Source organism: Alternaria hordeiaustralica (genome assembly GCF_023758085.1).
Source record: "Alternaria hordeiaustralica strain BMP 2776 chromosome Unknown scaffold_1, whole genome shotgun sequence".
NCBI lineage: Eukaryota > Fungi > Ascomycota > Dothideomycetes > Pleosporales > Pleosporaceae > Alternaria > Alternaria hordeiaustralica.
Genome location: NW_026056773.1, coordinates 876,091 through 894,670, shown reverse-complemented (window position 1 = coordinate 894,670; position 18,580 = coordinate 876,091). Strand labels below are relative to the sequence as shown.

At 52.2% G+C, this 18,580-nt stretch overlaps 6 protein-coding genes across 6 annotated transcripts; 3 read left to right on the top strand and 3 right to left on the bottom strand.

Moving 5' to 3' along the window:
• Positions 1 to 1,144: 1,144 nt before the first annotated feature.
• Positions 1,145 to 2,795, bottom strand: J4E84_000264 (uncharacterized protein; the record flags this gene model as incomplete). The annotated part of the gene is made up of 2 exons (XM_049382906.1): positions 1,145 to 2,554; positions 2,610 to 2,795. 2 exons carry the CDS (start codon positions 2,793 to 2,795, stop codon positions 1,145 to 1,147), a joined length of 1,596 nt encoding a protein of 531 aa, XP_049248424.1.
• Positions 2,796 to 6,415: 3,620 nt separating this feature from the next.
• J4E84_000263 (uncharacterized protein) lies at positions 6,416 to 8,613 on the top strand (the record flags this gene model as incomplete). The annotated part of the gene is made up of 4 exons (XM_049382905.1): positions 6,416 to 6,706; positions 6,759 to 6,884; positions 6,935 to 7,530; positions 7,581 to 8,613. The coding sequence occupies 4 exons, from the start codon at positions 6,416 to 6,418 to the stop codon at positions 8,611 to 8,613; spliced, it is 2,046 nt and encodes a 681-aa protein (XP_049248423.1).
• Positions 8,614 to 8,851: 238 nt separating this feature from the next.
• Positions 8,852 to 10,601, bottom strand: J4E84_000262 (uncharacterized protein; the record flags this gene model as incomplete). The annotated part of the gene is made up of 4 exons (XM_049382904.1): positions 8,852 to 9,763; positions 9,820 to 10,362; positions 10,408 to 10,520; positions 10,574 to 10,601. The coding sequence occupies 4 exons, from the start codon at positions 10,599 to 10,601 to the stop codon at positions 8,852 to 8,854; spliced, it is 1,596 nt and encodes a 531-aa protein (XP_049248422.1).
• Positions 10,602 to 12,158: 1,557 nt separating this feature from the next.
• On the top strand, positions 12,159 to 13,732 carry J4E84_000261 (uncharacterized protein; the record flags this gene model as incomplete). The annotated part of the gene is made up of 2 exons (XM_049382903.1): positions 12,159 to 13,335; positions 13,386 to 13,732. 2 exons carry the CDS (start codon positions 12,159 to 12,161, stop codon positions 13,730 to 13,732), a joined length of 1,524 nt encoding a protein of 507 aa, XP_049248421.1.
• Positions 13,733 to 13,942: 210 nt separating this feature from the next.
• J4E84_000260 (uncharacterized protein) lies at positions 13,943 to 15,332 on the bottom strand (the record flags this gene model as incomplete). Its single annotated transcript, XM_049382902.1, has 3 exons — positions 13,943 to 14,583; positions 14,634 to 14,934; positions 15,042 to 15,332. 3 exons carry the CDS (start codon positions 15,330 to 15,332, stop codon positions 13,943 to 13,945), a joined length of 1,233 nt encoding a protein of 410 aa, XP_049248420.1.
• Positions 15,333 to 16,441: 1,109 nt separating this feature from the next.
• On the top strand, positions 16,442 to 18,295 carry J4E84_000259 (uncharacterized protein; the record flags this gene model as incomplete). The annotated part of the gene is made up of 5 exons (XM_049382901.1): positions 16,442 to 16,667; positions 16,732 to 16,931; positions 17,027 to 17,495; positions 17,556 to 17,782; positions 17,852 to 18,295. The coding sequence occupies 5 exons, from the start codon at positions 16,442 to 16,444 to the stop codon at positions 18,293 to 18,295; spliced, it is 1,566 nt and encodes a 521-aa protein (XP_049248419.1).
• Positions 18,296 to 18,580: the final 285 nt, after the last annotated feature.

The window sequence follows — 18,580 nt, the reverse complement described above, 5'->3', positions numbered from 1 at the left end:
GCGACGGTGGGCAGCCAAATCCCCAGTACCAGCCCTGCTCCAACGACACTTCAGACCCACTCAGCCACATCTGTTGCAACATCAACGTGGTCAATAACGAGGGAGGCTGGGATACATGTCTTCCGAACGGCCTCTGCAGGGCTAGCACTGGAGACAATGACTTCATCTATTTTAGAGAGTCCTGTACATTGTCGGACTGGGAGGCCGGAGGCTGCCAGGAACTATGTACGAATACAGTACGATCGCGCCCTACACCTTGACTTTATGAAAGCTTACATCGACACACAGCCAAATCAAAGAAGTGGAGACGTGAATGTCACTCCCTGTGATGGTACCGATTCGTCTGAGTACTGGTGCTGTGGCAACTCAACCGCTTGCTGTGGTGACGATGCTAGTTTCGGAAAGGAAAAAGTCGATCGTGTGTTCCTGGGCATAATCTCGAGTTCTTCGATGTCTTCGATCGCGTCGTCTACTAGCACTTCGATTCCATTGAGCTCGTCCAGTTCCTCGAGCACTCCAACCCCATCGCCCACTACAATACCACCGAATGACGACAGTGGTGGCCTATCGACAGGCGCGAAAGCCGGAATTGGTGTGGGTGCTGCTTTTGGTGTTATCGCGCTGCTTGCTCTGGGTGCTTTGATTGGAAGACGGTCATATAAGAAGAAAAAGGAAACCACAGAGACGACAACCTACTACGAACCAGTCAAAGGAGAATTGTCATCAGAGTATAGGCACGAAGCTCCTACCCAGGATAGTTTCCTGCACGAGGCTCCGGTCCCGCAAAGGCCTGTGGAATTGCCTGGTGTTCCAATTAGACCTCAAGAGCTGCCTGGCTATGGACGATAGCCCATTTTGGCAGATGATAACGAGCTGGGATGGTTCAGAATTGATAGCTCAGCACAGCGATGGGTCGCAGCTAAGCGCGAATGTGATACACAGACGAAAGGCCGTTCTTATTGGGCGCATATTACGAGTGTACGTTCTATCGAATATATCGCATTATTCTTCAATCCAAAGACTTATTCGTAGGCACCAGGTGTATTGCTTTTTTGATGTATCTTAGCGTAGAGTAAAGGTAATGTCAGCATCAGAATCTGAAGGTTTGGCAGCTTGAATGAATCTATACAAGACAAGTCAACGTCTATATAGTCTCCCCGTAGGGCGCACCCTCAAGCTTGAACCCACCAGGCTGCAGCTTTTGAAAGACAGCAGCGGGATCGTACTTCTTCGCAATCGACTTGAGCTTTGCTAGCTTCTCGTCTCCGTAGCTCGGAATTACGTTCTGGTACGGTCCAGCATAGTTGAGGTAGATGAACTCGGTGTACAAATTCCGGTCTTTCGCCTCAGCCTTGGCGGCGTTCATCAAATCCAGTGCGGCTTTGTTTAGCTGTTCATCCTTGGACGCGTCGTCCCAGACCACGTAAAGTAGAGTATGCATGAGTGGACCGTCGGCGGGGGAGAGACCAAGTGCGTTGCCGCCCTTCTTGCTCATCTGCTCCATAGCCGGCACGGTGAAGGCTTGGAACGCCAGAGCGCCCTGGTCCGCTAGCGGGCCTACGTCCCTCTCGTGACGCGCTTGCAGCCAGGCCATGAACTCCCTGTCGAGCTTGTATGTGGCTGCCCAGAATGCATAGCGGCGGCCTCCGGGCATCTGGTTGGTGAGCATGACCGTGTCGTTTGCCAAGGTTCTGTTCAAAGTATTTGCCATGAGTGGAGGGATGTCAAGGTACTTCTTCAGAATAGCAGGTGGGTTGGTTTCGTCAACGGGCTCGAGATACTCCAGTTGGATTTGGGCTGCTGCGTTGCCCGCTGTCACAGCAAATGACAAGATCTGGGCTGATTTCGGGTCTTCGGTAGCGCCCTCAGCCATTGATGCAAAAGCGTCGATCAGCGCTGGGTAGCTGGCTTGCGTATGAACTCGGGTGCCACCCCACATCAAACCCTGGGGAATTGTCTCCAGCTCAAATCTTGTAACTATACCGAAGTTGTTGCCGCCTCCGCGAAGGGCCCAATACAGATCAGGGAACAGAGTTGGCGTGACCTTCAAGATAATTCCCGATGCAGTTACAACCTCGTAAGACGCAACATTATCGCATGCGTATCCGTAGATACTGGACTGGTGGGAGATGCCACCACCAAGAACAAGACCGAGGCCTACATCCGATGCGCGCCCACCAACGACAGCGAGGTTGTGCTCTCCAAGCTTTGTATATACCGCCCCCCATCGGTTTCCGGGTCCGATGAATGCAGTCTTTTTGTTGCTGGAAAGTGTGATCTCGTTCATCGCCTCCATGGTAATGGTTATGCCACCCTCAATGCTAGACGCGCCCGGGAACGCGGTGTGTCCTCCACCCTTGACTGCAAAGGGACATTGTGTGAGACGGGATACTAATATCGTCGTCGATACGTCGATCGCCTTCGAAGGCCGGAAAACGCAGGCTGGGTTGACAGAGGCTGCCTGGTTGGACCAGTATCCGCTCGTGAAGGTATCGTAGGATTCTGAACCGCTAGAAAGTAGCTTGCTTCCGAAGATGAGCTTTAGTGAGCTACACTGTTGAGCATGTTAGCTGGAGTCTCCTACACAAATGGCGTTACAGATTCCTTACAGCGGCGGTACACGGGCTAGAGAGTGAGCGCTTCTCGACTAAAGCAGCCAAGTCGGGAAGAGCAGAGACATTGACGCCATTGGCGAAGAGGGCTTCCGTGACGTTGAAGTCAGTAGGCTCGAAGGCGTCCTGGGCGACTGCGTTGCCAGCGAGGGCTCCAAGACTGGCAAGGAACGAAGCCTTCATGTTGGGCTTGGATTGGAGGTTCGGTGGAAAGAAGTTGGAGCTTTCCAGAGCTATTTATTACTGGAAAGACATTGATTCTGCGCGTCGTTTAGCAACCTTACCTGGGCAGACGTCTCCTTGCGCTTTGCGACTTCAAGGGAATCCGAAGGATCATAATTTGTTGTCTAGAAGCGCCGCTGTATGAAAACGATGCTTAGCCGCATACCGCGCCGCAATTCGGTTCTGCCGTGGAACCTGCATCGAAGAGGTGGCGCTGCCTGAGGCGAATGAGCATACTTCAATCTCGGAGCATTGGCTCGAGAAGAGTCGCGTGCAGGTACGCGCATGTGCAGGAGCTTGTGCGATGGAACACGCAGATGCGAGTCCATTCTCGCGTACGCGATGGAGTCCTCGGTATCTGTACCTAGTTAAGCATGAATGGAAGCGAGATGCAATGTGGTAGATGAAGCACCCTCTACGCGTCCTAGGTAATTGTACTTAAATCGCCGGCTTCAATCCGACCTGTCGCTCTGATTGTTGCGCACAGGTAGCGTGCCTATCGAAAGAAGGTGGGTAGTACATTGTAGGCCAGATGGTAGTACATTGTAGGCCAGATGAAAGTTGAAGGGCGACCCTTCCTGCCAGCCCGTCACGCCCATGTTTCGGGGAGAGTGGGCCGCACGGATGCTGAATAAGCGCTAGATCGCGCCGCGCCCTCCGACACTGTGCCTGGTGGCACCTGCACGCCACTCCGCGTCAACTCATCCATTGTCTTGGCAAAGGGATTGCTCTACCCGATAACACCTGCATCTTGATCTGGTGCAAGCGAAACGAACCGCAGTGTCATAGGAGCGTTTTACGCTCCGGAGGCAGGCGAGTAGAACAGCGGCGGCACGGAATTCGGCAGGCGCAAGCGACATCTCCAGTGCCACTGTTCATCCACAGAGAGTCTTGTGCGCTATCCATCTTATCCCACTCTTGTACAGGAGGGGAACGTGTATCTTTGGTGCATGGCTCTTACTCTGCGTCGTTCTTCCAGAATTGACCAACCTTGTTAACTCGGTCATGGATAAGTCCACGCTGCTGTCAACATGCAAGAGCAAGTTCGAGGGAGGTATACTAAATTTACAACAGCGAGATCTTGGATAGCCCTGTCTACCCCTGACTACGATCAAGCAATCAGCGATTGCAGATCCGGTGCTGGAAATTGGTCATGGCCCTTTGGTCAATGTGATCCCCTCTGCCGGTAGACACGAAACCTGGGAGTGGTCTTACGCCGCATGCTCGCATGCACTGACACGACAATGATATCGAATAACTATCAGGTCTCGGAGCTTGCTCCGACGATCAATGACCGATACTATCCATTGTATCTTTGTTGTCTTTGTTTACTTCCGGTCTACACCATATCAGCAACGATGTCGGCAAAAACGAACGGTTTCGCCCAGGGAACAGTGCTGAAGGTCGCATACTCTATGCTTGGCTTGACGAGCTCAGTTGTCCTTGCGAGGATTGGTCTCAATATCATCAGGCCGAGAAGGCTGACAGCCTCTGACTACTTTGTGTTTGTCGCATTCGCCATTTATGTGACGATGTGCGCTCTCTACATTGCATTGTCTCCCTATATGCAGAGAGTATACGCTGTCTCGAATCGGGAAATACCACCTTATCCAGAATTTCGGCATGATAGTATGCTGATGGCGAAGATGGTTTTCATTGCCTTCTGCATGTTTTGGGCAGTGCTGTGGTCCATCAAACTATCTTTGCTGCTGCTTTACAGGAGATTACTGAATGGCATATCTCCGCGCTGGACCTTTGTGTGGTGGTGCATAGCTGGAATCTGCTTGGTGGTAAGATACTACAGTTATGCTGACTTTGGTGGCACTCACTTGGACGACGGCTGACGTTGGAGAAAGACTTTTGCTGGCAATTATGTTTTCTACTTCCAGTCATGCGGTACCATACCTGGCTTCTGGACAGGAGGATGTGTAAGTCCTTGTGCACACGATACATACTGCGCTGCCTACTAATCACTTCCCGCTCTAGACTGGCGAAGGTCCGCACCATACCCAGCTTGTCAGCCTGTACTACTCCTTTGCCGCAGATACTTCAACAAATATGATGAGTATGTCATGTAGCACCTGTACATCTCTGTTCTATCTGCTGACTGTTAGCTCTCATAGTTATGGCACTTCCAACATTTCTCACCTGGAATCTCCAGATGCCAAGAAGCAAGAAAATATCAGTCTTGTGTCTCTTCGCAACGGGTGTCGTTTGTATCCTCTTCGCCTGTCTCCGAGTCACGCAAGTTGCGATCAACGCATCAAAGCCCGAGGCTGCAGGCCAACCACTTGATCCCACTTGGCTCGCTATCTGGGGCATGGTGGAGTGTTCCATTGGTATGTCGAGACTCAGAAACCATTACATACAATCACTAATCTTTTCCAGCTGTCATCATTGGCTGCTGCCCCGCATTTGCCGTTCTTCTCAACGCTTTCCGTTTCAATACCTCGTACGATTCGCGCGGCTACCGAAGACAGACTGATGGCTTCGCGGACAGAAGCAAAGGGAGTAGATTGGAGCTCAGACCAAGTGGAAACAACAGGCCTTCAAAGCCAATCTTTGAGCAGGGGCTGGCGGAGTTACACTGGGCTGGCGCGCATAGTAGCCAGGAGGAATTAAGAGCGAAGCATGATGGCATCATGCTTTCGACCACGGTAACGCACGAGCAAGGCCTGATACATATGTTGGGTAAATCATGATAAATAAGCTTGCGCATGAGCGTCGCTTCCCATTACCAAACGTTAATGCTCACTTTCACGTAGATATAGACATCTACCACGGCCGTTAGTCATATACCTCGCTTCTTCAGCCACTCTCCAATCGCGGGTCATGTGCAGCGTCTCTCTCGTGGCAGTCTTGGATAATATCTTTTGGCCTTGAACAAAGAAGTCCTGAATCAATTTGAAAGCATTAGCCATTACACGCAAACTATGTGGTAAAGTAAACGATGGCTATTCCCACTACGCGTCCATTCGTGCTGCTCCACTGCGCTGCAAAGCGTCCGATGACGTCACACGCCCACACCTGTGTTGGCGCGCAATACGGCACTTCTTTCCAGTCATCGCAAAATTGCTGCGAGCCACCTTTTTGGTATGGCTTGGGCCTGGAAAGGCATGGCACACCTGATTTGGACAGGATCGAAGCAGGGAAAACACGGGAGGCCAGATGTGGTGGGGTTTGGCGATCATGATCGCTTTCCGCGGTCTTCGAAACCATAGATCCTGTCAGCTCCACACGTTCACCCAGATTTTGGGAAAGCATCAAGACAACGCGGTGAGGCGCATACAGAGGCACGATGAATACTTGATTGCTAGCATTTAGCGTACGGTTACGAGCCTCAACGGTGTTGAAGTTAAGGCTCCAATATAGCGTCCTGTGGCTTCTGATCGCCACTGATGCGTGTGGCTTGCCGTCCACGGGTCGTTAGTGCGTACATGACGTAGAGGGCAATTGCGGCCCTACGCGTCTTTCTTGCCGTATGAAGGCCAATACATTGCAAGGCTACCCTCCTCCCTTTACCCTTTGACCTCGATACATTCACACCTACGCACATCTGACGCCTAATACTGGACGTCAACATGTCGACCGGAGGTGTGGTCTACAAGGACCTCCTGCCTATCCCGGATACGGACCCTACAGAACATGAGGGGAAGTCTACCACGCTACGGAATGCGCCTACGGAGAGCCATGCGCTAGCCCTAGAGGCTGCTAAGTCAGCGCCTCCGGAAGAGAAGGGTGCTGCGCAGATAGCTCACGGAGATGAAGTGGTGGACCTTGGATGGAATGAGCCAAAGGAACTCGTCGCGAAGCCGCTCGTCGGAGGTCTGGGTAATGAGGACTTGTGGCTGTTGGTCCGACGTTTCAATAAGGTGAGAGCAAGGTGTAATTGCAACCCTACGATCGGGTACTGACAGTGAGTAGCAAATGTACCATGTCAAAGAGATTCCAACAGCGCCTCCTGGAGGCTTGGACATGAACATCGCGGATGAGGAAGAGTTCTCGCCAGACAAGCTTCGTGCCAACATCGAACGCTTATATATGACTATAGTAAGCATTGGAGAGCAAGTAACGATCGCGCTTGATTTAACCGCGCATAGGGCATCGGTCTAATCGGATTCGGCAAGCACATCGTTCGCATCCGCTCATGGAGAGAGACGCGTCGCACTGCATGGTTCTGCTCCGCATACTTTGCCGCCTGGATTTTCGACATGATCGTGCCCTTGATAACGGTGACCTTGGTTACGCTCATTGTCTACCCTCCGGCTCGCGGTGCCATGTTCCCGCCAGCACCTATCGCTCTTGTCAGCTCTACGGGAGGTGTACAGAAGCCGAAGTCTGGAACTCTAGGCAGTACAGACAGTGCTACTGGAGCACCTGAGAATCACAAGGGTGAGGCTGTTGAGCAAGAGGCCTCGAACTTCGTCAACGGCTTTGCGTCGATAGCGCTATCGAGCGCGACTGGCAAGCACCCACAGGGAGAGCCTCCAGATGAAGACTCTCCTGACAGCAGTGTACCGGACCCTACTAGGCTCGCCATCGGTGCTGCAGATGCAAGGGATCAGGCTGCGGGTGCCAAGCCCAGCAAGCACCACGACAAGACTAAAGTTCCCATGGAGACTGCCATGTGGACAAAAATGAGGCCTATTATGCACGGTATCGCAGATGTCACAGACACATGGGAGCGGTTCGCGAAGTAAGCAACCGTCTGTCAGAGTTTACCAGAAGTTACTGACATGATCACAGTATGCTTGAACCAACTCCCCCGTTCCCAAAGAACAGGTCTCATCTTCGACTCGCAGTCGTAGTGGCACCACTCGTTCTTGTGTCACTATTTGTAACATCGTACATGTTCATGAAGGGTGTCACTTTCGGTGCTGGCTTTGGCTTCTTCGGTGACCCTGTAATACAGCGAGGACTAGCGCTTCTTAACAAGAAGTTTCCCAACTGGCAAAAGCTGCTCGAGCTCCGTAATACGCTACTCAAGGGTGTACCTACCAACGCCCAACTCACCGTTACTCTTCTCAGACTCGGCGAAGCGAATAAAGCCCCGCTGCCACCGCCGCCTCATGTAGCGCAAGCACCAGAAGAGAAGCCTGTCGATATCAACGAAGAAGAGTTGCGCGCCACAGGTGCCGACTGGCCACTCAACGCAACCCAAGAAGAACTTGATGAAGCCATGGCTCACGATCCTACTACTGCCCACGAGACCGGCGGCGAAGATATCGACCAAGCTAAAGACAGCAAGCACGGCAAGAAGGGAACTAAGATCCTCAACTTCTTCCGCGGCACTGTCAAGGGCGGCGTCGAGACCACCATGACAGCCGACAAAGTCAAAGCTGCCGCCGGCTCCACCCATGCCAAGAACAGACTGGGCGCTGTACCACGCAGGGGAGTTGATCTCACATCCGGTCCAGTCGAATTCAAAGCCCGACATGATGGCAAGAAAGGACATGTGTACATCGCTACCAAGTCCACGATTCCATCTATCGCCTTTTCCACAGACAAGACTATCGAGAAGATTGGTAGCGCAGATAGAGAGGATCTGCACCCGTCCTGGAGTTTACCTGTTGGAGAAATCATGGAGATGAAGAAGGTCGGTGGCTTTGGCTGGAAGGCGAAGTTGGTTGTTGGTTGGGCTATGGGTCGCGAGGTCGCTGATGGATTGATCATTACTGACAGGCAGCTCAACGAATACCGCATAATGGCGCTTCCGTTGAGAGACGAGTTGTTCAACAGGCTGGTGGCTATGGGTGGTCAGAAGTGGGAGTGCTGGTAGGGTCCACGATGTTCACATATTCTAATTTTCTACGAGAGTCTGTTTTATAACGATTTCATTGCCTGGAGAATAAGTATCTTTATCTAGCCATGAACTCCCACTTTTCATCTCATCCTGAGGGATACATCCCATCCACTGTGCTCAGGCACTGCATGCATAATCCACCGTGACGTTAGTCAAACCACTTTTAGTCTCACCTTCCTCCACATTCAATACCGTGAAGTCGCCTCGAACCCACCTACTCCTCCTCCATGTCCATCTCATCGTCACCGTCGTTCTCAACAGTAGTAATGGCAGTGCCATTGGCAGCGGCGACTCCTGCATCGTACGAGTCACAAGCCTTTGCCGAAGCCAAAGCCAGCGACTGTTTCATCACCAGCTTACTGGTGTTGGCATTCAAGCCCTTGGAGCGACACATCTTCTTGAGCTCGTTCTGGTTGTACTCGTCATCAGCATCAACTATAGCCTGCAGCAGGGTGTCCTTGTCCACCCTGCGCGGAAGATCAATACCACGATTCTCACACATTTTCTTCAGATCAAGGAAGGAGAGGTAAGAACGCGGATCGGTGTAGTTGGGGTCCACTTTCTTGGTCTTGGTCTTGGTCGGGGCCGGAGAGGCTTCCTCGCTCTTCTTTGTTTCCTGGGCTTTGCCCTTGGTCTTGATCTGGGTGTTGCGCTGAGACTTTGATAGAGCATTCGCGTTGGCTCGGGCAAGGCGGATCTGGGCTTGGGCGGCACGGGTCATGGCGCGATGAGCCTTTGCCTGTTCTTTGGCTTGGCGCTTCTCTGCAATCTCCTCTGCCTTCTGAGCGTTGAGCACCCTGGCGTCGTTCTTGATCTTAGCCTCCGCAGCTTCCAGGGCGTCCTTGTCGGCCTGCTCCTTGATACGGGTCTTCTCACGCATCATGCGGAACTCTTCCATTTCCATACGGCGGGCGTCCGGGTCGTCGTCCATATCGGTGGGAATGCGGGCTGTGCCTTCGACAAGTTCATTGTAACGGTTACGGCAGGCCTTGGCAGAGAAGAGTGCGTTCTTGTTCAGGCGACGCATGTAATCGGAGACTTTGCGGAAGCGCCAGGCGCGAATGCGCTCCAACTCGTAGTTGACCTCGATGTCGGCGAGTGCGTAGGACTGGACCAGAAGTTCATCCTAAAAGTTTAAATTAGCCAAATCAAAAAGGGGGTGTCACTTGGCCAGGCACTTACATCGGCGTATTCCCACTCCTTGTATCCCTCCTTTAGCAGGAAGTCGACGTTCTCACACTGAGCAAGGCGGATGCGCATGATGCGCGTGGAGATGGACTTCTGGTCGTAGCGAACACGGCCATCCTTGGCAAGCTTGTCGGCGATCTGGCGATCACTGAAGCCCTTCTCACGCATCGTCATCATGAGTTCGTCATCAGAGTCCAACTCGTGAGTGACACGCTTGTGATAAGCTGGAAGACTCTCGCCCTTGCGACGGTCGTGGCGGCCAAAAGTACCGGGCTTGCGCGAAGGCTTGGTGTAGAGAAAGCTGTTGTCTTCATCCAATATGAAAGCTTCAGCGTCGCCAGTTGGGACACCAATGACGGACCGCTGAAGACCCTTGGTCTTGGAGGCGTTATTGGTTCGGACGCGCTTGCGCTTCTGACCGGTCATGTTGTCGTCGTACTCGGGATCGTAGTCGTCTACCTCGACCTCTACCTCGTCCTCGTCTTCCGGGATGCCGAGATCCTCATAGCCATCGAGCTTGAAGTCGCCGTCATCGGACTATTTAAAGTTAGCGGTTTCCTAATGATCAATTCATATACTTACATCGTCAGCTGCTTGAGCAGCGTCCTCGATGTAGTCGTCGTCCTCACCACTAGCACTGCCGACTGCGTCGTTCAAGTCGTTCTGAACGGGCTTGGCGTCATCTGACTCGTCGCCTATTGTTTTTTGTTAGAAAACGCGCAGGCAGGGCAAATACGACAGTACTTACCGTAGAAGTTGAAGGCGTCATTAGCCATGTTGCAAACTACAGTGGTGGTTGCGGCGGTAATATGTATAGCGTTGGTACTGTGAAGCGCGACACAGTGTTTGATCGCCTGATGAGTTGTATCGTTTTGGTGTACTGAGGCACCGCGGGGTAGTCTGTCAGGGCTGCAAAAGAACAAACGCGTTAGCCCACTGTAGGCGCCAAAGGTAAAGGTGGGTAGTCCGATTGCGCACGGTGTGCGGCCGGAGGCTTCAGTGAGCCCAAATCAGATAATTCGCGCAGACAAGAAATGTATTGACTTACTTCAAAGTTATTGTGGGCGATCAAGATGATGCAGGAAAGATGGAGGAATGAAGTAATATACTGCTTATATAGTGGGGTGGGGAGGAGTGCGGGCTGTAGACGTGGTCGACGAAAGCACGTGATTGCGATTCTTCTGCGTCCCCTACATGTAAGAGAACGGGGCAGTAGTGAGAATGCAGCTTTGAGATATCATATCTGATATGTAGGACATGAACGAGGTGTAGGTCCCTGTCACACATTGAAGTGCTGTCCTTGAAGGCTCGGATTTGGTCAGCTTCGGAGTGATCAGGAGGCAAACCAAAACATGTGAATAGCCGCAACAACCGCCCTGAGTTTTACTCAATATCGCTCGTTGAGGGTGCGTGACTAATGTTATCGCTTGATTTGAGAGCTGTGCTATGCTGCGGTGACCGGTCTCGTGATATTCGGAAATTCGACATAAGCAGGCGAAACCGCGTATCGATCGGAAAGCGTATCTTCCGAAGGAACCTCGAAGCCAGGAATGATCGCCGCCTGAATGATATGCCATTGTACTGTAGTCCTTGGACACCTATCGGATCTGGCTAATCGGTGGACCGAAAGTAGGTCGGAGATGAACTTATCTACAGCATCAACGTGAATGAAAGCTAAGGCGGAAGAAATGCCACTACATAGTAGTGGAAAGTCACGAGCCGTGTGTAGTTCCAACGAAGATTGATTGTGTGATCGCGGCTGCTGTTCCATAATTGGAACAGCTACAAAAGACACTGATCTAGCGATTATGAGTATTCGACGTCTTCCAAATCCAGGTAGACCTTTCCGAGCGCAATGCTTAGGCATGCATAGCGATTGTTTGCAGTGGCGGATTCGTCGAAGGCTAATTTTGCAATGGATATCGGTACATCAGCGACCGAAGCTGTGAAGAGGGTTGCCGAGAGTTTGCGTCCAGATCCTACCAGGAATTGACGTGTTCCAGAATCTTTCCAGTCTCGTGCTGTCGGGGCGAGGTTTGACGCGTCGCAGTGTGAGAAGTCATGAGTCGCGCTAGTCGCCCCTCACGGCGTGGCGCGAGCTCTAGATCGACACCCCTGCCCATGACGTAGCACGTGTAAACGCGGGACATCAAATCAGGGCCTCTACAGCGCCGACGACGACATAGCAAGCGACGCCGAGCCTGCAAGATCGCCCCCAAGCATTCCACGTCAAATCTAGAGTGCGACATATACCCTACAAACGCCCGATCCTCTGACGCGTCTCTCACCACATCCATACCTGCCACCACCCAAGGCAGACGCGCATATCCAACATGGCATCCTATCTGGAGAAAGTGCGCCGCCAGTCAAAGCAGCTGTTCCCTCAGTCAAAACAGAAACCCGGTGCCCCTCCCATCGAAGACCCTCCCAAAGTCTCGGAATCCGCCGTACCGAAAGTCGAGGATGCTGCCGTCCCAAAGATCGAAGAACCCGCTGCTGGCCCTAGCGGCCCCGTCCCCTCTCCACCAGCACCAACTGTCGCCAACGCCAGCGAAGAAGTAGGAAGCGAGCCTGTCCTTGACGCCGAAGACCAGCGATTCCTTGAGCGACTTGCCGCCATCGCCGCGGAGCCCGAAGGCACACCCCCACCCCTCCCTCAGCGTACCGAAATAGTCGACGACAATGGCGAGAAGAAGGTCGGCAGGGATGCGCAAACAGCCCTCATGGACAATGCAGACAAAGTGCCGCTCCCCATGAGTCCACCCGAGACCACTGCTGACGCTAGCGACAAGGGCAAAGGGAAGGCCGCTGAGGGTGGACTGGGCAGGAAGAAGAGCGTCATGTCCTACTTCCAGCTGCCCAAGTTCGCCAAGAAGGACGGGGAGAAGGCCTCGAAAGACAAGAAGATCGTAGTCACGGAGAAGGACAGGACTCAATTCGCAGATGACCTACTCGCTGCCGCCGAATCCGCCAAGGCTGCCGAGCTTACCGATGCGCAGAAGGAGGACAAGGAGTTGACGGATATATTGGATCAGCTCAACCTCTCAGCTGTCAATAACCGCGTCTTCAGCTTCAGCAAAGAGTCGGAAGAACTTCTCAACAAGTTCACGCAGGTTCTAAAAGATCTCATAAACGGGGTACCAACAGCCTACAACGACCTCGAGAAGTTGTTTACAGATTACGATAACCAACTCAAGAAGATGTACGGCAATCTACCACCTTTCCTGCAGAACCTGGTCAAGAGTTTGCCTGCCAAGCTCACAGCCACTCTCGGCCCAGAGCTCATGGCTGCGTCGTCCGAGAAGCCAGGGTTCGATGCACAGGCTTCCAGCAAGCCCAAGGGCAAGAGGTCTATGCTTCCCCAAGTGCCAAAAGTACCGAGTCTGAAGTCTCTGGTGTCCGCTCAAGGTGCTGTTGCAACGGCGCTGAGAAGCATCGTGAACTTCCTGAAGTTCAGGTTCCCTGCTCTGGCAACTGGAACCAATGTCATCATGAGTTTGGCAGTATTCGGTCCGTATCATGTTCGTATCGCGTTTGGACCACAAGCTGACTCTATTTAGTACTGCTATTCGTGTTCTGGTACTGCCACAAGCGCGGTCGCGAAACCCGTCTCGAGAAGGAGCGCCTCGCTGCTGAAGACGGCCAGGCTGGACGTATCAGCAGCGCCTCCTCCATCAACGAGGAAACCGACTCCATCTTTGGTGATCAGTCAAAGGCGAAGACTAGGGAGAGCGGGAAGATAACGCCTGCTTCTCCGCCTCAAGAACCACTTATCCTCAAGGACAACAAAGAGAAGGAGGAAGAGCAGTCAGCGTCGGTAGCTGATCTCCCGAGTGTGTCGCATCTTCCCGATCCAAAATCGGGAGAGGTACCCAGGACAGCCACTCCACCTCCTGATCGTAAGTAGGCACCGTGAAGGAGCGGAGATGAAGCTGAGGTATTTGGTTCAGATTGATATTCCCTATGCGTATACCCTGGCTTTAAGTAATACTTTAATCAACGACGCATCATGACGCTATCATTTCAATTTGCGATCCTTCTCTCTTGCACTGCATCCCGGTGTCTTAACGACGCGCAAGAGTATTAATAATGTAGGCGCTGTCATCTCCACCCTCTCTCAAGGTTTCCTCGCATGGATTACCACGACTTCAAAGTACGCATGCACCTTCCTCTCCTTCACTCCCGATCTGAACTTAGCAAAGAAAATCTGGGCCTCCTCTACCGTCCAGCCCATAACCTTCGTCAGCAGATACAGTCCCCAGCCCTCTGCTCCCTGCGTGATATGCAGTAAATTCCACCTTCCCAGCTCTTTCATATGTGGATCAGCCGGCCACCCATTTACAGGCACCTTGTACACCCGCTCTTCGACATCTTTAAACCCCGCATTACGAATATACGTCGACAAATTCCACACCTCGTAGAACGACTTACCGAAACGCTCCGATGCTTCATGGAAGAGATCGCTCCACTGAGACAAGACGTGTTCTTTGGTCAGCGTGCCATCGTCGGATTTGAACTGGATGCTCATTTCCATTTCGTGGAGGTAGCCGCCTGGCTCGAGGTTGTTGTAGACTTGTGTGTATAGTGCTGGCCAGTCGCCGATGGAGCCGTATAAGGAGCGGATGTTGATGAAGTCGAAGGGCTGGTTGTATGTCCATGGGAGGGTGACGTCGTCGATTTCGAATTTGCAGTTTGGAGGTGTGAATTGTGGTTGGATGGGGGAGAGGTCTACGCCTAGGATCTCAGCACCGGGGTACTCTGGGTAATAAGTTAGTTATGGCATTCAAGAGATGGAGTAAGAGACATACCGTCGGCCATGTCCATACACCAAATCCCTGTTCCGCATCCCAGATCCAACACCTTCCTTGGTTCTTTGATAGGCGCCAAATGCAGCTTCTGGTTCAGCATGATCAGAAACATGTGATGCGCAATGTCGAGTTGATCGTTCTGGATCTCATCGTTGGGGCCCCAGTAATCATTTTCGCCCTCACGGTACTTGTGGTAACGGCGGCCGTTTTCGAAACGACCTTTATGTATGGTTGACGCAATGGATGTTGTGTCGCTTGCAGCGTCATCGTCGCCTAGAGCCGAGTCGGCGTCTGTACTATCCTGCTGATGTTAGAAGCTTCTTGAGAAATACTGGGTTGCGACGTTTGTTCCGCGGCGCATCATGTATGAATGATCAAACTATGTGAAGGGGAGTTTGGAATACTTACAACTAACACAAGTGGGTTGACAACTTCCGCTGTTGGTGCAGGACCTTCCACTGTTTCTGAGGGAAGCCCCGTTAGAATTGCTTGACCAGCAGATGCTTCCGCTGGATCTGGTGAGGTGGTCGCCTCTTCTGGTGCGTCAGATGATACAGTATTATCCTTTAATGGTGATGCAGTTCCAGGATATGGTGGCGCAACGTTCGCGGAGCCATCTCCAGCAATTGGATTATCTGATGGTGCAGTTGCTGACTCGCCCTCAATTGCCTTCTCTTTTCCTTTTCCAAGAGTTGCCATCGTAGAGATTCTGTTTCACTCTGTAAGCTGAACAACTTGGCTAATGGAAAACTGGCCGCCACAAGTTTTGTAAGTCTCAAGTGTTCTTCGAGCGACTGTTAGCGCGGCTGTCAAGGCCAGTGACAATAGCCGCGACTGTGCCTCAATCGTACAGCAACGGCACGGAAAGAAATGGGGCAAGTAGATAAGCGAGTATACAAAAACTACTATGACGTCGTTTGATGGGTCTCGAATGACTTCAGATGCGGAAAAAGTACGGAAAAATTCAAAGGTAGACCCTACCAGAAGGGAGAGATGATTAATAACGGTAGGTGCCGTTACGAAGACCCTGCCCAGACGGTAACACGATCAAGGCTGCGCCTCTCCACAGGGCTAGAACAAACTGGCGCTGAGGTCCGAAATGCTTCACACCAACGTGCATACAAGGGCAAAAACGTGGTTGTGGACCGAGATCGCGGGAGCTTCCTGCAGGCTCGACACGACGCATCGTAGCCTGTTTTCGACCGGAGTGTTCTCCACCGAATGATTCGCTGGAGTAAGTTTCGCGATCGGACGAGATTTGATTGCGAAAACATCAAGAGTCGGTTACTGCTTCGTGTAAGATGAGACTTGAGTCACTTGACGCGGCATTGCTGCTGTACAAACTTGCCCTATCAGCTTGTTGCGTGCCTCAATCGCCCAGCTGGGGAACCTTGACAATCAAAGACACGACGCTAGCGCAAGCAGTCTTGACGTGCCGCGACGCTTGCAAACCACTCCGGTTCCCGCTATCCTCTGTGAGGGATTGGACTTGGTTCCAGATGTCGCCATGACTTCCGTCAAACGTTGCTCGTTGGTGGGGCTCACGCACTGTAAGTTTTGACAACACATGGCTTGGTCACCATGCAGCTGCGAGCTCCGCATCTTCTCCAATCCTCCAAATTGGTGCTTGACCGATCAGGCCCAGTAACAATGGTTCAATAGGAGCTTGCAGCAACGCTCTCCGCTAGTTTCTGTAGCGCATAACGGCGCCCGCGCTTTCACGAAGGGTTGCCCCACTGATGGGAAGAACTCCCATTCATCATTTGCAACTTCAAATCCTTGCGCTCTGACATCACTTCAGGCAAGCCATGGAGTCTGTTCCGCCCGAGTCATTGCTTGACAGCGTCTCACAGCGCCTGTACGCCATCGCATTCGTCGCTGTGGCGTTCTTCGCTATCGGCCGCATACGACAGTACTTGCGTCTGAGACATCTCGCCGGACCCAGGACGACGGGATTCTCTTGGCTGTGGCATTCCAGAGCTGTTATCGGTGGCCAATCTCCTAGGTACTACGGCGAGGTTTGCGAGAAGTACGGTACGTGCCAGGAAGGCAAAAGTGCTACGCGATCTGGTGGCCTTATACTGATACTCCTCATAAGGGCCGATTGCCAGGATCGCACCGAACCACCTCATAACATCAGACCCAGAATACTGGGCACGGATCAATGCCGTGCGCTCACCGTATAAGCGATCATCATGGTATTACCATAGTGCTCGGTTTGAGACGGGGAAAGACAATGTCTTTACAGATTGCGACAACGATAGCCATGATGCCAGACGGAAGAAGATGACAGCCGGGGTACGTGGATACACAATCTGGATGATGAGGTTGCGCACCTCTAGCGGAAATTTGAGCAGCTGCGTGGCCGATCTGCACTTACTAACGTATTGCAGTACTCTGGTAAAGAGAATCCAACACTAGAGCCTTCAATAGACCTCCATGTAAAAGAACTTGTGACTTTGGTGCGCAAGTATGCGGCCTCGAAAGCGTCAACGAAACCATCTCAGGCCATGGATCTAGCTCAGAAGATCCCCTTCTTTACATTGGACGTAATTAGCCATGTAGGTCTGGGAGAAGCATTCGGTGACTTGAATGCCGACAAAGACCTCAAAGACTACCTGAAATCGAGCGAAGAGGGTCTCAAGATTGGGAACACGGCCTTCGCAATGGGTATAGCCTGGCTCAGAGACACGCCTATAATTGGCCCCGCCATTAGTCCATCGGAGAAGGATGCCACTGGGTTCGGTAACATGATGGCTCAAGCACGAAAGATTGTCGACTCCAGGATGTTGAAGTCAACTGAAGACAAGTCTGATATGTTCGCATCATTCGTCCGCCATGGTCTCTCTGGAAACGATCTTTGTAAGTGACATGAGTGTTGTAACCCACGATTCCGGGCGTCGACTGATCCACCGTGCTTAGTCCAGGAAGTCTTCGAGCAGATTCTCGCTGGATCTGACACTACGGCTGCTGCCATTCGGACCATTTTGCTATATGTCATGAGCCATCCGCGCGTGTATGCAAAGCTGCAATCTGAGATAGATGAAGCCGTCAGAAGCGGCACGGCTCCCGCATCTCCTGGCATCATCTCAGATGCAGAGGTGCGCCGCCTACCATATTTAGGCGCTGTCGTCCGTGAAGGAATGCGAGTACGTCTCGTCCTTTCTGGAAAGAACAAGGATCTTTGAGCCAGTATGCGCTAACAGTACACCCTGCAGATACATCCACCAGTCGCCAACATCTTTTCAAGGGTCACTCCAGATGAAGGAGATGTCGTGACCATCGACAACAAGGAGTATCACATCCCCGGTGGCACCTTGGTCGGCTACTCAGCCTGGACGATGCACCGCAACAACCGCGCTCTCTACGGCGAGGACTGTGGTACTTTCCGTCCTGAACGCTGGCTGATCGACACAAGCGACGAGGATGCGAAAGACCGTCTGACCAGGATGACGAAGACCAACGATATGATATTTGGGTACGGTCGATGGCTTTGCCTGGGACGCAACATCGCGTTGATTGAGATACACAAGTGCATCTTTGAGTTGTTGAGGCACTTTGATCTGTCGTTGACCAACCCACTGCAACCATGGAAGACGTTCAACTCGCTTGGGCTATGGGAGATCAAGGACATGTGGGTAGATGTCACCTTAAGGGACTAAGGCTACTGCGGTCTTCGTTGGGTATATTAAATGGACAACGCGCGCATCCGCTGCAAGCCTCGTCTGGTGTAGTCAAAATGAAAGTAGAATGATGTTCTGACGCGTTTTGCTTTGCTTGGTTGTGAGGGCAACATTGATGCTCGAGTTCCGGGCAGCCAATCGGCTGAAGCGCAGAGAGCGACGTACCAGCGACGAATATGTCTGAGCCTGGGACCTCTCCACCCAAATATGGCAGCATTGACCAAAGTCGCATAGCTCATATTCTGGAGATAATCGCCATGTGCG